General features: G+C 40.2%; 2 protein-coding genes across 6 annotated transcripts; one reads left to right on the forward strand and one right to left on the reverse strand.

The window, feature by feature from the left end:
* Positions 1 to 1,781: 1,781 nt before the first annotated feature.
* On the forward strand, positions 1,782 to 4,987 carry LOC102707198. Its single transcript, XM_006650408.3, has 8 exons — positions 1,782 to 2,371; positions 2,532 to 2,773; positions 2,867 to 2,989; positions 3,429 to 3,545; positions 3,654 to 3,836; positions 3,924 to 4,065; positions 4,260 to 4,428; positions 4,547 to 4,987. Exons 1-8 carry the CDS (start codon positions 2,014 to 2,016, stop codon positions 4,563 to 4,565), a joined length of 1,353 nt encoding a protein of 450 aa, XP_006650471.2. The 5' UTR covers positions 1,782 to 2,013; the 3' UTR covers positions 4,566 to 4,987.
* An 873-nt stretch (positions 4,988 to 5,860) lies between these two features.
* On the reverse strand, positions 5,861 to 15,418 carry LOC102707476. 5 transcript variants are annotated; one of them, XM_015835550.2, is made up of 20 exons: positions 15,287 to 15,418; positions 14,501 to 14,667; positions 14,313 to 14,394; positions 14,146 to 14,223; positions 13,974 to 14,033; positions 13,781 to 13,885; positions 13,170 to 13,280; positions 12,488 to 12,529; positions 11,347 to 11,448; positions 11,184 to 11,272; positions 10,946 to 11,061; positions 10,752 to 10,864; positions 10,602 to 10,644; positions 10,429 to 10,520; positions 9,590 to 9,638; positions 7,707 to 7,777; positions 6,921 to 7,034; positions 6,685 to 6,800; positions 6,530 to 6,575; positions 5,861 to 6,455 (listed from the first exon to the last, which is right to left on the reverse strand). In XM_015835550.2, exons 2-20 carry the CDS (start codon positions 14,656 to 14,658, stop codon positions 6,423 to 6,425), a joined length of 1,620 nt encoding a protein of 539 aa, XP_015691036.1. In that variant the 5' UTR covers positions 14,659 to 14,667; positions 15,287 to 15,418; the 3' UTR covers positions 5,861 to 6,422. The 5 variants fall into 5 exon arrangements, with proteins under 5 accessions (XP_015691036.1, XP_015691037.1, XP_015691039.1 ...); XM_015835551.2 differs by lacking the exon at positions 15,287 to 15,418 and having other exon boundaries at positions 5,864 to 6,455; positions 6,921 to 7,037; positions 14,524 to 14,651; XM_015835553.2 differs by lacking the exon at positions 15,287 to 15,418 and having other exon boundaries at positions 5,865 to 6,455; positions 6,921 to 7,037; positions 14,544 to 14,592.
* Between the last annotated feature and the right edge of the window lie 329 nt (positions 15,419 to 15,747).

Below are 15,747 nucleotides of genomic sequence, written 5' to 3' on the forward strand. Positions count from 1 at the left end.
GCTAGCCGATACTCATATACATTAATGCTTCTGCTACTCGCCGCTGCTATTACCTCTTGCTTCTTCGGTTAGCCAGTACGCTGCTGAGTGTAAAAGTGTTATTGCTTTACTTTTTCCCCTTGGGTGTCACTAATCTAGATGTGCACCTATGTTATGTTTTAATAAGGGAAGTGTCTTTCATCGACTAACGGTAAAGAGATGAAATGCTACTTATTTATATTTATTATAAATATTGATCAGTTTAAAAATAAAATATAACACTTCAAACCGATGTCGCTTCGAGAACATATACGGACTCAGTAGCTATACCTATGTAGAAACAAACGTGTCAACAATTTTATCTTTATAACAACATTTTGGAAAGAGTACCTACTCATAGTCACATTGGATCATTGAAGGTTGTATTAAGATTTTTTCTTAAATGTCATATGCAAGATAATAAATAGCAATAGCGACAGTTAGGGGCGGACTAGAATGAAATAGAGGGGTGTCCCTCGCTTCCTTTCTAATGTTTTGCATTAAGATTTGGTTGTTACAGGTGCTCGAGTTTGAACTGAGGGGATGCATATATAGCAAAAATAGGCGCACTATAGCTAATTATTTTGTTTGGGTTCCTAGGCACCCCCTCTCCTAATATAGCTCCGCTCCAGTGGTAGCGCCTCTTAACGTTACTTGTACGAGGTAGTGTGCTGAATGTAGCGGTTTGAAACTTAGCGTCTGCTATTTGACTTGGTGGTCTGTAATTTGACTTAGCGGTTGCTATAGCGTGTACATGGGACCAATGAGGTTGGTGATTTGAGTGATAACAAGGACCAACAAATTTACCAAGTAGTTTGTATCCCATACTCATGTATTCTTACGAGTCATTATTAATGAGCAGAATATAATAATTGCTTCTTAATTTAAATTAAGTGGATCAGAATACCATCTTTTTTCCCTTTATGCTAGGTGATCATTCAACAGATCGAGTTATACAACATGAGCCACGTTCGCCCCCCAAGTTAACTTATCTCTCGTTTTTCGCACGCACACTTTCCGAATTGCTAAATGGTGTATTTTTACAAAAAAAAGTTTCATAGAAAAGTTGTTTTAAAAAATCATATTAATCTATTTTATATTTTTTAATAATTAATTAATCACGTACTAATCTATTACTATGTTTTTTACGTCAGGGTAAGTTAACTTACCAACCTTGAAACAGACGTGGTCAGGAGCGAAGCTAGACTAAAAAGTCATTGGTGTCATCTATAATACTGATTAGAAATAATACACATAAAATTAACATGATAGATTTATAACGATGTTGGTAAGATTTCATTGGTGTCATTTGACACCATAAAAAGCTCCTAGCTCCGCCGCTGAACGCGGCCATGGGCTACCAAGCAGCGCGGAGCTAGGCGTGGTACAAATTAGGCTAGAATCTCATGCCTAACTAAAAAATTGTATTAAAAAATTAATAATATTTTAGTTAAAATTTATTCAACAGATTTAAACTCTACTGTTAAGCCCAGGCCTCATGAATCACGGTTCCATCGCCAAGGCCGTCAGTGTCAACCAGCATTCCACGCACATGGAAGACGAGAGAATCCTCGTGGGAGCGCAGGCTGACTGACCACTTCCACCAGTGTATCAACCCTGCCCCGCTCACCCCACGCGACGCGAGTAACGCGACACATCATGCGTTTTCCGCTAGAAAACGGGGCCCGGAGACGCGAAAAATCGCTGCAAAAACCCCTCCGAGATTTTCCGCCCCCACGCCGCCCCCCGGCCCACCACCACCACCCAACCCCACCGCGCGCGCGCTCCACAGAAAATAATCTCCGCTGCTTCTGCCGCTTTCCTCCTGCGCTGTTTCACCACCCACGAGTTCCACGCCCGAGTGACTGATCCGTTGGACGCTTCCTCCTCCTCCTGCGGGTTATAAGAATTTTTCTTCATCTTTACCAATCACCACCACCACGGCACCACCTGGTCGCTCGTCGGAGCAGTCGCGGTAGCGTAGCGAGCAGTGGCATGGCCTCCTCGGTCGCGTCCGCGTCGTGGGTGGTGCTGCAGCCTCGGGCGGCGTCGGCGTCGGCGTCGGCGGGGCACTCCTGCCGCGTGCTGCTAGCGTTCGCGCCGCTGTCCCGGTCGGCCGGGACGCCGACACCGCGCCGGCGGGTGGAGCCTCTCCCGCCGCCGCGGTGCTCGGCGCTCGAGGATCCCGGTCCCAGCGACGTCGGCGGGGAGGGAGGCAGGGTGGAGGAGGAGGCGAGGAGGGAGGAGCAGCCCCGCCGCCGGCGGCCGCGGCGGCCGGTGTGGAGACGGATCTTGTTCGCCTCCAAGAAGACCCGCAGCATCATCGTCCTCAACGCACTGACCGTCATCTACGGTATGCACGCACGCACACATCTTCTTGAATCTTGGATCTCTTCTTGACGCCACTCACCGTTGCAACTTCCCTTCGTGAGCGATGTGAATCCACACAATTCGCCGGCACCGGTAATTCTCCACCCTATCTCCATTTTCACCATCTGGCTCGCATGATGCAGCGAGTGATATCCCGGTTCTGAAGGAGGTTGAAGCCCTGACCGAGCCTGCAGTCTTCAACATGGTGCGCTTCGTAGTCTCAGCCATCCCCTTCATACCGTTCGCGATACGAGCGTTTGGAGATCGCCATGTCCGGAATTCCGGGCTGGAGCTGGGTCTGTGGGTTAGTTTAGCATACATTTCTCAGGCACTAGGGCTGATCTCATCTGACGCCGGCCGAGCATCCTTCATCACAGCCTTCACGGTATGCTATTCTTGCAACGCTAATTTGGTTTTGGCTGTAACGATCTGGAATGTTTTGGATTGGGAAATGATCTGGTGAGAGTTGTGTGATCAGGTGATTGTGGTGCCCCTAATTGATGGCTTCTTTGGCGCCTCCGTCCCCAAGCTGACTTGGTTTGGCGCAATAGTATCACTCCTAGGAATTGGGCTGCTGGAAAGTGGTGGCTCTCCTCCCTGTGTAAGTAGCATCGCAAATTCATAACTCACATTTTTTATTTTGAGGCTGCAATTTGTTACTTTGGTTATCATCACAAACATTTCAGAATTGTTTTCATGTCCACTTACTGCTGTATCAACTGTGGCGATCAGTGGATCTTCTTCTAGCCACAATTATCAACTTACTTATAGGGTTATAGGTCACTAAAACTGCCTTTAAATGTAGGAGCCCACTTATTCTATGAATTTTTGGATATGTGTACAGATTGTTTATCATGTTACTTGATAGAGCAATTTTACGGTCCTTGAGAAGCTACCATAAGGTACCAAAATTTCAGTGTAAAATTTTACACTGAAATTTTGGTACCGCTCAGTACCTACTCAAGGACTGTAAAATTGCTCTACTTGATATGATATGTATTTTTGATTTTCCGCTCCCCTTTTGTTATTATTTTTAAAAGGTTGGGGACGTGCTGAACTTCTTAGCCGCGGTGTTCTTTGGGATCCATATGCTTAGAACAGAGCAAATATCAAGAAGCACGGATAAGAAGAAGTTTTTAGCTCTTCTTAGCTTTGAGGTTGGCAAGCTGAATCTGTACATGCACTACTGCAGTGCCTTATATCCATCATACCGTTCTTATCACCTAATATAGATGGGAGAATGACCTCACTAATCCTCTAATCAGGTCCTTGTTGTGGCTTTCTCCTCTGTGCTCTGGTTTGTGTTCAAAGATAGTTATGTTGACGTCAATGATTCCAGCTTTGAATCATGGACATTTGGTATGGTTTTGGATACTGCATCTTCATTTCCTTGGATACCGGCATTGTACACCGGAGTTTTCTCAACAGTATTGTGCATGTGGGCAGAGGTTTGTGTACTTAGAGCTTATTAATGGCTTTAATTTGTGGCTTAGTTTGTGAATCTATATTAAATTCATACGCATCTCGTTATGCAGATGGTAGCGATGGGTGATGTTTCAGCAACTGAAACGGCAATTGTCTATGGGCTCGAGCCGGTATGGGGAGCAGCGTTTGCTTGGTTCCTCCTAGGTGAGAGATGGGATGATACTGCATGGCTTGGAGCTGCTCTTGTATTATGTAAGATTGTGCTTCTCGTTTTGCTTTGCCCATTACATTTGTGCTGTGATATTCAGGCAGGCAATACCTTGATTCAAGAAAGGCGTCTGGCTTCTTTGATGTTTGTTCTTACAGATAGATCACATTAAACGATTAAACCTGAATGTAAATAATTCGTCAAGCTAACGGGTTCATTCTTACAACCTTTCTATCAGGTGGCAGCTTAACTGTTCAATTATTTGGGTCAGCTCCTGAAAAATCCAAGAAAGTTAAGACGCCCAGGCGCAATACCACCTTAGAAACCCCACTGAAACAACAGGATTACCTGTCATTATCTGCTATCCCAGTCGATTCAAGGAAGAATATAGGGAACCGATTAGAGAGGTAACTCTTGCATCTTGGCTGCATGCCACCTCCTGGTCTTCTCAGCATCTTCTCTTTTGTGTCAACATTTTGTCTTACTTGGCTTAGATTACTTACTGTACTTAAATTCTTATGGCAGGAAGGACAAAACATTATAGCCAGACACCAACAAAGAAATATATACTCGGAAGACTGTCAGAAAGAGCCCTCTCTACCAAGCTCTGATGTTCTGAACATCGTTGCGGGGCTTATTTGCGTGGAAGAAGCTCGCTACGATGCTATCACTTATGTTTATTTGCATTTTTGGGGCATCATCATGAATCCAAAGGAGAATGTCTCAATACGTATTAAAGAAAATGAGGCATCACTGGTCGGGGACCATTGTAGATTAGTGGTACGTTTGTAAATATGGGGGTATACACCGTACCATTGGTAGACAACTAGATATACACATCATGTAAATATGTATACATAACTAGATTATTGTGTAGAAATGATCATACTTTTGATGGGACAACTAGACTCCCATGAAATCCTAGTACTGGATATGTTGCCAAACCGTCCATTTCGAAAAGGCGTTGTTGCGATTCTGTCTCCTTTGGCATGAAAAACAGTTCAATGGTTGAGCTGTCTACTTCATTAGCAAGCGCACTAGCAACCAAATCAAATCCAAAATCACCGAGCCCATAGTTCTAAGGGCATCCACGCGTGGATATAAGGTAGATAGTAAGGAATAAAATAGTAGATAGTAAAGAATAAAATAGTACTACTACACTGTGAGAGTAGTAAGAGTAGTAAGTAGCTAATACCAGATAATATGCTTATTAACTAGCCATAAGAAATAAATAAATAAATTCTCTTGTTTTTCTCTCTCAAGCTAGTGATGGTAAGATTCAACTTACTACTTACTTTTGTTCTTTCAAAAGTGGCTACAACAACTAATACACACTGACGTAGCACCCTAATAAACATTGGTGATGCCCTAATAATCCAAACTGGCATGTAAAAGCGGTTAATCATGACCAACGAAGTACGGAATCATAAGTATGAAACTACTTTCTAAAATGAAGTGGATTTTCTTAGGCAGCGCACAAAGTATGAAACTATAAAAAACACGAGAATGTTTCGCGAGATTGGAGTATAGGCAGTGCAGTTCAGACCAGCCAAGGATATGGTTCCATCGTTTCGCTTGGTTTATTTATAAAAAAAAAACTTGTGAATAAAACTTTTATAGATATGTCCAAAGTGATTCAAAAGCAAATGTTGTAAAACAAACTATTATAAAAATAACAAAATTAACTTTAAAATTAAGGTTTAAGATTCAAATTTTAGCTTATAAACGGTTTTGCGCCACTCGCCGGATTGACATGCAATGTCGACAATTAATGAATTGATCGGAGACTGAATTAATGCAAGCTCAACGGAATTGCTTGGCTCAAGTGTTTGTATCTCATTAATATCGTTGGTACAATTTGCACTAGTTTCAAAGCAGCAGGAACGCACCAAAGTAAAAGGTACCAGCAGCAAATTACACCACTTTGAGGCATATGTGGCAATTATCAGGGCTATAAAAAATAACATCTGTGATCCTCATTGCAAATTGAACTAATATGTATGGTCTGGGAACTCCACTGAACCAAAATTAAATACAATATCAGTGGCAAGACCAAGAAATTCTGCAGTCCAGCTAATAAATCAAAACTCGATGGCTGCAGAAATTTTCTTTGAAGTTTAATTACACCATTGGATTTTCCTCAGATATTACTAAATACAGTAATATGTCTAAACTAAATAACCTAGCGGAGCGCAGAAACTTGAAAAATTGAAGTGCGGAAAATAGAACCCATACACATCTCAACACTGATTTAATCCACGTGGCCAAAGCTGTTTCTTTGCCTACACACCTCCATTAAGTCTTAAAACGTGTCCTTTCATCTCAAAAAAACAAAAAGAGGAGACTGCACAAAACAATTAGCAAAATTCTTCTACATGGAATCCAACTCATCTACATGGGTCTAAACCTTCCCTTTCCTTTTAGCATCTAACGCCTGCATTAAATTAAACCTTCAATGAGACTAAATAAAGATTTAAACCACATACCTAAAAGGATGCAAGGAGATACCTTAAACTGGAAAGTTCTCAGGACCAATACGATTAGATCTCGTAACCTACAGAATTATAGCTGTATCAGATATCCATATTTTATTCCCATCATCAACCAAAAAATGCACAAAAGAGAAAGTAAGTAGCAGAAAAGTTAAGGGAAAAGTTGGGCACCTAACATCGCTATCCTCATTATTTGGCTCTGTCATCCCCTGTGTGTTAAATGGTATATTTACACCCCCAGAACTAACTAAAACAAATTGAGTAGTGCGTCCATTAGGAATTTTTGTCTGCCAAGATGAAATCATAGCAAAATCAAATGAAATATGTCAGGTTAATCAAAATGGTCAAGCATAATTGAGCATTTATGAAAAAATACAAAAGATCAATGAACACATAAGAGAAAATACCTGTAGATTTGATGAATATTTCTCTTCGGTTAGAACTTCATCCTTGACCCTAATGTGGTAGGTATTTTTTTTAAGTGTCAAGATGGATTGTTCCCACTCATCGGGAGAATGTCCCTGCTGCGCAAACAGAAAAGGTGTATACCAGCCTCAATTCTAGGATATTGTTTGATTGTTTCATTTTTGGTGGAATGAGTTAAATTCTGTACAACATAGTGCAATATAATAATGCAAACAGCAGCCAGTCAACTTGGTCTTGGTAGAAAAGGTGGCGTTTTTAAGCCCATCTAATAAAATTGCAAATCTGAAACATGACTAGTTAGCATTCCATGCACTCAGAAAGGCTAGCCACAAATAACCTTTTTTTAAGAGCATGATGGCTTCAAAATATATTGTAAACACAGAATAGAAATACAAGATAATACATAACATAAAACTCGATCAATATAATATATGTGCAGCTCATGTACTGATTCATACATCCGTTTACAGGAACCTTTTAATTGAATTGAGTGATTATTAAATTTGAGGTTCCAATTGAAGAGGAAAGAAAGCCCCCCAACCAAAAAATGAAGAAGAGGTAAAGAAGGGAATCGTGACTTCAACTTAGGAGCAGGAGCAAGTTATAAAACATGGATTATGGTTACAGTAACAGTGATTCAAAGCTTTCCAAATACGAAACAGAGTATCTTGAAGAAGAAACAATAGAAATACGGGACAGTATATCTTACTAGTAAAGATATACTGATTAAGATATACTGATGGTGCATAGATAATATAAACACATACCAGCACAAGAACATTAAACTGAGCTCTCCCATTTGAGATACACATATCAATAGTGCTCTGCATCTCCTGATCTGCAGAAACATGAAAGTTTTAGGAAATCTAAAAATGTGGCAATAGTACCATGTAGTGTTACTTATGCTGGATTACAGTTCATGCTTATTTATAGACCGGAGAAACAAAAAGTCTTATTAGTTATTACCTGTGAAAAGCCATGGAAATCCTATTCATTTTTTAGGTAGTTACTCATGAAGCCTGTGCCCAATGATTCTAGTGACAGGTCAACGCATAGAGTTATCCACCTATCCTATTCGAGTTCTTTCAGCAGTAGCCCATAGTCATTAAAACTGGACTGGATCAGCAGTTGAACCAGAAAATGGACCAGAGTGTGCCGGCTTTGCTTTGAAGACCATTTATGAACTTCGAACAAACAAAGAGCAAGCCAGTGGTTTCATAAGAAATACAGTGCACCAGACGATCTCAGACCAAGCAGTTTGTACTTAACATGGGGTAGTGGGAGTGAAACCCACAACTTGGGCTGACCTGGGCCAGTCAGTCAGAGGAATCGTGTGTGAAGGAGCTGTAGCTCCCAGGATCCCATTGCTTACGCCCCCTTCCCCCATTAGTCTCCCTTAACCCCTATATCCCATCTCTTCTTCAAATGAAGATGAGTTCCATATCAGGCAAACCAATTTTTGAACCACCATGTAGTTTCTATTTCAAAAGTTGATATGACATTTTTACAGTTGCAACAAGTTACAGATATTCATACTCTGTGTTCTTGTTTGGACCCTAAGGATTTATTTAATTCATTCAAAGCCAACAATATCCTCTAGCTTCAAAATTCTAACCAATGATTTTTGTGTAGCTTTTGGTTTCTTTGCATTTTATATCTATTAAAAGATATTTTGTTAGCACTTTCTATTAATATAGTCATACAGATATAAGAAGTCCGCTTGTTTACTTGTCTTTCCGGCACCCCCTATTTTTTTTTCTGGCTTCACCCCTGATCATAGCACAGAGGCGAAGGATTCAGATGGAGCATTGGTCAGCTAAGTCTACATCCAGCCACAAGTAAATGGATGCACAGATCATCCTTGTCCTTTTGGAGTTCGAATCCAAGAGTGAGATGTCTGTTGTTTTTATTATTGTTCTTAATCATTCACTTCATAGTACTCCAATCATCAAACTGCAGAGCTGTAAGCTCCTGAATCTTTAGTCCTGGTACTACAAATATGTTCGCCTAAAGAGCAAGGCATGCCTGATTACTTTCCATACATTTCATGTATATCATTACTGACATTCCAGGCTTTATATATGGCACTTCTTCCACCTGCCCAACACATTGTCCAAGAAAAATAATATATGCACTAAAATATTTGCCAGTTTGAGAGGTGATCTGAGGACTGGACAGCAATCTCCAGTCCGGTTTCAACAACTATGATTTGTGTTGTAAGCAAACATGTATTTTTCTACTAAATGTAATTGCACCAATGCTAAAATAATTTATGGATAAAAAAGATCTGAAGGCAATAAGAGTAATGCACATATGAATTAGGATGTTTCTATGTTAAATGCTTTTTTGGCTACAGTATGGCACAGCCTTGCATTAGAAGGGAAATATTGCCAAAGGATTAATCTGTGAAACCTACAAGATTGTATGTAATTTATGTAGGTGGGCATGCCTTTTACCAACAGGATACCTTTGGTTATTGTGTATGAACATACGAGTATTTTTTTATAATTTGTTTGAGTTTAAAAACAAGCACTGAAAATATATCAATTCCCCTATGCTGATAAAAAATAATATAGAAGCAGATTCTGGCAGTATGCAACTAACGATCCAAATATAGAGGAAGCCAGCAATACTTGCATCATATACTCACCGCAAGTTATCTTGCTCCCACTGTTAGCAAACTCTGTCACCAAGTCACCCTACAATGAAGAGGAGCGACCCGTCAAATCAACATGCATACTTGATACTTATTGCACATATTATGATTATATAAACAAGAATACCAATAAACGCACAATTAGACAATTATTTATGAATTTGTTAGTCTTCTAGCTGATGCCTGGATCAAATAAAGAAACAGCTTCCAAAAAAGGGTTGTGCTCACCCATGAGGTCATGGTTCAGACATTGATGCAGCAAAGGATGAAACGAATACAATAGAGCAAGATTGGGCTATCAGAATGCCAATGAGATCCCAATACCCAAAAACTAATTTACAATAATGCAAAGCACATGGTTAACATGTAGTTGGAGAGACGCAATGGATGTAAGCCTCTACAGAATACCAACAGTGAGAAGGCACCAAATGCCACAAAAAATCGACGATGGCACATTCCGAACAAAAGAGCACATTCAGATTAAAGCAGTTAAAGGTGTTAAACTGTCAATATTTCAATCCCAAGGGTTGGACAGAAGGCCAAAATTTGAACAGCTAATTACACAGTAAATGTTTTAACCCCTGTAAAGGAGAGATGGCTCCCAAGTCCCAAGTCAGTTTTATTGGATTTTTTTAATAGGATTTTCTTCCCTGGACCCAGCTTTATGTCAAAAAGTTTAGAGTCCCTCCAGCTACAAAGAGATTAAGTTTCAAAATGCATGTAGCCGAACAGTTTAGACTTGGCAACTATTATATGATTGACCACATGAAATAACTACATCACAGAGCAGTTTACAACATGAAATTGTATCTGAAATTGTACGTGTGAATAACCTGGCGGGTATTATCATCCATTGGAGTGCAGTCTACAGCAAGAAGAGTGTCAACATCATCGGCAGTAACCACGTAGTCATACATTGTAGCACCTGAGTCACAAAATATATATAGTTAATACAATAAATTATTTGAGCAGCAACAAATAGGATGCAAGATAATCTCTTGTTTACCTTCAATAGACTGCCTGGTACCATTATCGAGATATCTAACCCACTAGAACAATAGCATTTCCAGATGAGAGGATTTATTTGCAGAAATTAACAATTAACAGAGAAGTTAAATAATTGCAATTAGGAATCAGAACCCAGAACACGACATACCTGGAAATTACAGAGGGTAGTACCATTGGTCGGGAAACCACATGCTGTTAATGTAGATCCTGGTCTAGGCTCACCAACAATTTGAAACCCCTCAATACCAGGCAAAGGATCATCTAGATAATAAATACAAATATTTCAATAGATATGATATGATGTGGAATATTTTCTAGTTGCTTGATTGGCTCTTTATTTACCATCAGCCGAATACTCTTGATTATCCTGCCTATAGAATTGTGAGTCGTCTAATCTTACTTCTCTAGGACCATTATTTTCTTCAAAATAATTAGAGGGGGTAGCAGCCACTATGTCCCTAAAAGAAAGGCCAGATAAACATGAGACCAAAGAATTTTTTTTTTCAATCAGATAGCAGTTCAATTGGACAGCTAATGACTGTAATTAGTAAAATATTTCTAAAGCAAAATTTTGGCATACTGATGAAAGTTGGACCCATGGTACATCTGTCCAGTACTTCGGTCATTTGGATCTTGAGCATATTGATGAAAATTGTTCCTAGTTGCATCCTGCAGATAAGACCATGTCATCTATGGTGCTTACAATATTATACAACCTAGCTACAGGGCCATGTATACTGTACCATATTATAAGATGAGGAAGGCTCGTGTCTCAACGGAGTTGCTTGTTGATGATTGGAATTATTATATATATGTCCAGGTTGAGTTATATCGCCTAAACTGTCCTGAATCAGTATAATAAACTAAGTGTCGAAAAAATAGATCTTTTGAAATATCAATACGCTAGTGACAGTATCTTACAATATAGTATGTAAAAGGGCTGGCGTAGCATACAACTAAAAGCAACATCTAAAACATGCAGAGGGCATGGTTGGCTATATCATATGCAAGCTATTCAATTCAAATTTGTCCTTCCACAAGCATATATCACATTTCAAGATTATGCTGTGCCCTTCTGCACCAAGTTGAAATGTCACTGCTTTGACGTAACCCTCAATCATGTGAATTGTCTACAAGTCTGTCATTCCTGGAGCATGCATATTTATTCATTTTAAAGAACAACAAGTGATTATTGTTCAGTCACCCCACCTACAACTGATTATATAACCAAACCAGCCAACTATGCAAGAACAAGGGACTGTTCTCGTATGTGGCCTAGCTGCCAGTAGACGTGTTATTCAAAAATGTCAGTGAGAAGTAACACCAACAGAGAGACAATATCCACTTGCACCAATGTCCAGTAGATAAGGAGTCCAACAGTGCAAAATATCTCATTATTGGATAACTTGCATGCAAGTCTGAATTGTTATTTTCCATTAGATAGAAAGTAAAAGAAAGTGTGAGCATTTTTATTTTACATAATTCCGCCGCTGCAAGCATGCACACCCAAAACATGCTTATCTTGTTTGGAGACACATGAATTTTAGAGACTTCAGAGGTAATGAATAACAACTTAAAAATTTCAACTCCCTCTCCTTTTCTTATGGTCAACATTTAAGTATTAAGAGGCAACATTCATCAGGATATCTCTCCTTTGTTATGGTCAATATTAAGTGTTAGAAGCAACCTTCATCAGGATACAGTGACCCAAAATATGTGCCTCCATGATTGATTGCATGATTGCATCTAAAAACACATCACATCATCTGATATTTTCAGTCACAGAATCCTTAAAGTACACCCATGACCATGCAAAAATGCAAATAGAGAATGCATCATTCAATAGTTTCATTATCTATAGTTTGCATAACTGTGATCACTTACATTTAAATATTTGATCTTCCATTGCATTTGCTGGTACAAGCGCTGAAAATAATGGCCAACAGAAATGTATTACTTTCTCATGTCAGACAGGGTAAAAAAGTATAAAAAAGAATGAACCAATGCAGCCAAAAAAGGGAAAATAATTGACAAGGTATATAAGTAGAAAGTATCTGAAATCATAGCTATAGCAGAAAAAACAAGTAAAAAATGTCAAAAGAGGTATTATGATCCTATTGAAAGTATTTGAATCAAGACATATAACATGTTATTTTGCAGCCTAAGCCTAACTGCATAAAACAGTTGGCGTCCAAGCAACAAACATTCCAAGTCAAAACCATGAATGACTTTCTTGAACAACATAGAAGGGAACCTATATTAGACTATTAGACTAATCTGTAGGTTACTGGCATAAGGAGTGGCATGGAGACCATAGCAACATTGTACAAAGGTGGTTGTCAAGCAGTAGTAAAATCAATAGGCACCATTTCCTCTCAGTTTCAGTCTGAGTTATTGATTATACCTTTATGTTAGAGCTAAAAAAAAAATCCAAACTCATGCAGCGGTCAATGGAAAAATGTATCATCATTACCATCTGAGTATTGAAAGGGCATAAGTTGAGATTATACTATGATAAGTATTCCCAGACGGGCAATTCAGCTGATAATGACGAAGAAAAAGTTACCTTTGTACCAGTTGTAATAGCTGAAGCATTCAATTGAGGTGGGCGAACATTGTATTCTCCTAACATACTAAGCAATGAAGAAGTGAAGAAGTATAGCTCTTCTTCCTCAACCTAGAGTAATAGTCAAAAAAGTATCAAAGTTGTAAGAAAGACAATAGCATGCAATAAACTTATAACAAATAGAGGTTGATCTGCCAAATGCAACACAGAAAACGAGGATAACAGCTGTATAAACATACCACCCTGAACTTTATTAAAATTGTTGATCATTCTTAAACTAGCAGCATACATGGGCTCAGGCCTCAGGAATAATGATGTAATCACTATACTCACAGAAGTTGGCTTTATTTGTAAAATCACAAACTTTGGAGTAGCATCCAACTGAAAATTCCCATGAATGAATGAACCTGACTATAGGAGTTGAAATTCTAAAGAAAGTGAGAGATATGTTTTTATATTCCTAATAAAACAGTTCACTGGTGACTAAGTGGATCTATATATCTACAATAGTTTATTGATCATAGATATCCTCTCTTTTTTTCAGTTATGGCTAGCAAACAAAGAAATTTTATATTGAGCCTGCATTATTTTAATATACACTAGCACCATACTTTCAGATCATTTGCTAATCTCATATTATCCTCGAGATGGCTTTTCTTCTGGCTTAGCTGCTTCAAAGCACCAGTTATAGCATCTTCCTGCTTCTCATCAACAGCCTACCACAGTAAGATTGGGTTGATATGTCAATATAGTTCTTTGCAGTTTAGCCATGCAGTAAAAGGAAAGTGAATCATTCATTCAGACCATCCTCAGGTCAGAAAGCTTCCTCTCCAGAATATGTTTTTCACTCAGCAACTGTAACTCCTACCAAAATAAGAAGCAACTATATTGGAATTAAGCATAAGTGGCAATAGAATTAAAAGCATTTGTGTGTGTGAAATTATTATAAAAAAAGTCATACTGGCTAGCATCATACTTTGAGAGAAGCATCTGCAATTTGCTTCCGAAGCAATAAGATCTCTTCCTCTTGTGACCGTGATCTGAAGTAGAGCTCCTGCAACAAAACATCAGTGGGTCCTGGAAGGCAGGAAGCGGAGTAAGGACTGAAACAACCAGTGGTCAGGGAGGTTCCTGCAGAGTTACCTTGGTTTCTGGATCCATCAAACGAGTAATAGAATCTTCTGCAGTCAAGTCATTGTGGAGGGATGCACCCTGGAGTTGATGTCTGCAAGCACAAGGTATAGCCTCATGTCTCAAAAATAAAAATAAAAAGTGCGTACAATCTAAAGAGTGTGCCCACAATAGCTATCTTTCTCACAAGAATGAAGGACCTCACTAGAGTGTCGGTGTTTACAGCGAAGGGTTTAGCATCACCATTTTGCAAACCATGGTCCCTAACAGACAATGTCACGTTAGTCCTGGTAAGCTCATTTCCAGCACGGTGATCCTCATTGATGAAATCAACTGGAGCATCGAATGGATCACGCATATTCTTCCCCTGCAGAAAGTAGCAGTGTCAGCTAATCAAGCACATGCCAGCACGACAAAAACACAACATATAGATATTAGCCTACCTATTTTGATCATTAATAACTCTATGTAAGTTCGCACTTGGTCTAAGTTGTTTCTTATATTCTACACGAGGACAAATCCAACCGACTAATAGAAGTGTCCACAAACGGGTCAAGCAAGAGGAAATGCATCATAATACATAAAATCTCCCATCCCCAGCAACAATACCTGGCTTCCTCCTTTTTCGAATCAGACACTTCGAACCCCAACTACGCGCGTTTGGTCACAAGTCAAACGCCAACGACATCACGAGCTAGGGTAGAACGCGAAAACGCTAACTCAAAGGCGCCGCGCTCTCAAAAACTACCATGTCCATCCACCACAAACTCGACCCGCAAACGCGTGCCGCATCATCCCAACCTAACGCTCCCCACCAACGCAAACAACAGCCGACGATCCCCAATCACAGCACCGGAGGCAGATCGCGGCAACCCACAAGAGAGAAAGCAGCTACAGCGTGCTCGAATCGGACGATTCGGCGGCCGGGCTGGGGCAGGGGCGACGGGGGGGGGGGGGGGGGGGGGGGGCTGTGCTCGACCACGAACCTGCGCCTGCGCGCCGCGGCGATGGGATGGATCACGACGGGGACGGTCTCGAGGAGGGTTCCGGTGACGAGGAGAGGGCCTCTCGCTCGCTCCAGCCACCGAGGAAGCGACGAGGAAGGGAGGGGAGTGGGAGAGAGAGAGAGAGAGGTGGGAGAAGGGAAGGGAAGGGAAGGGAAGGGAGGAAGACACATAGGAAGTGCGAGTCACTATGGGCCGGGCCGGGCCGTGTTTCCACGTGCTCTATTTCCTACGCGACAACTCATAGGCCGGGCCGGAAATCTCTTCTGGGCCGGGCCGTCCTGATGGGCCTGCTTAGCATGTACACTGATCTAAGATATATTTTTTTTCGGAGCTACGTATTCGTGGGTGTGATTATGTAGATAACATTTGGGTGAATCATTTCATTTCTAGTTTGTAGAAATATAAAATTTTGAAATACTTTAGTTTAACTTACAAACTCT

This window comes from Oryza brachyantha, chromosome 3 (genome assembly GCF_000231095.2).
Source record: "Oryza brachyantha chromosome 3, ObraRS2, whole genome shotgun sequence".
NCBI classification, from domain to species: Eukaryota; Viridiplantae; Streptophyta; class Magnoliopsida; order Poales; family Poaceae; genus Oryza; species Oryza brachyantha.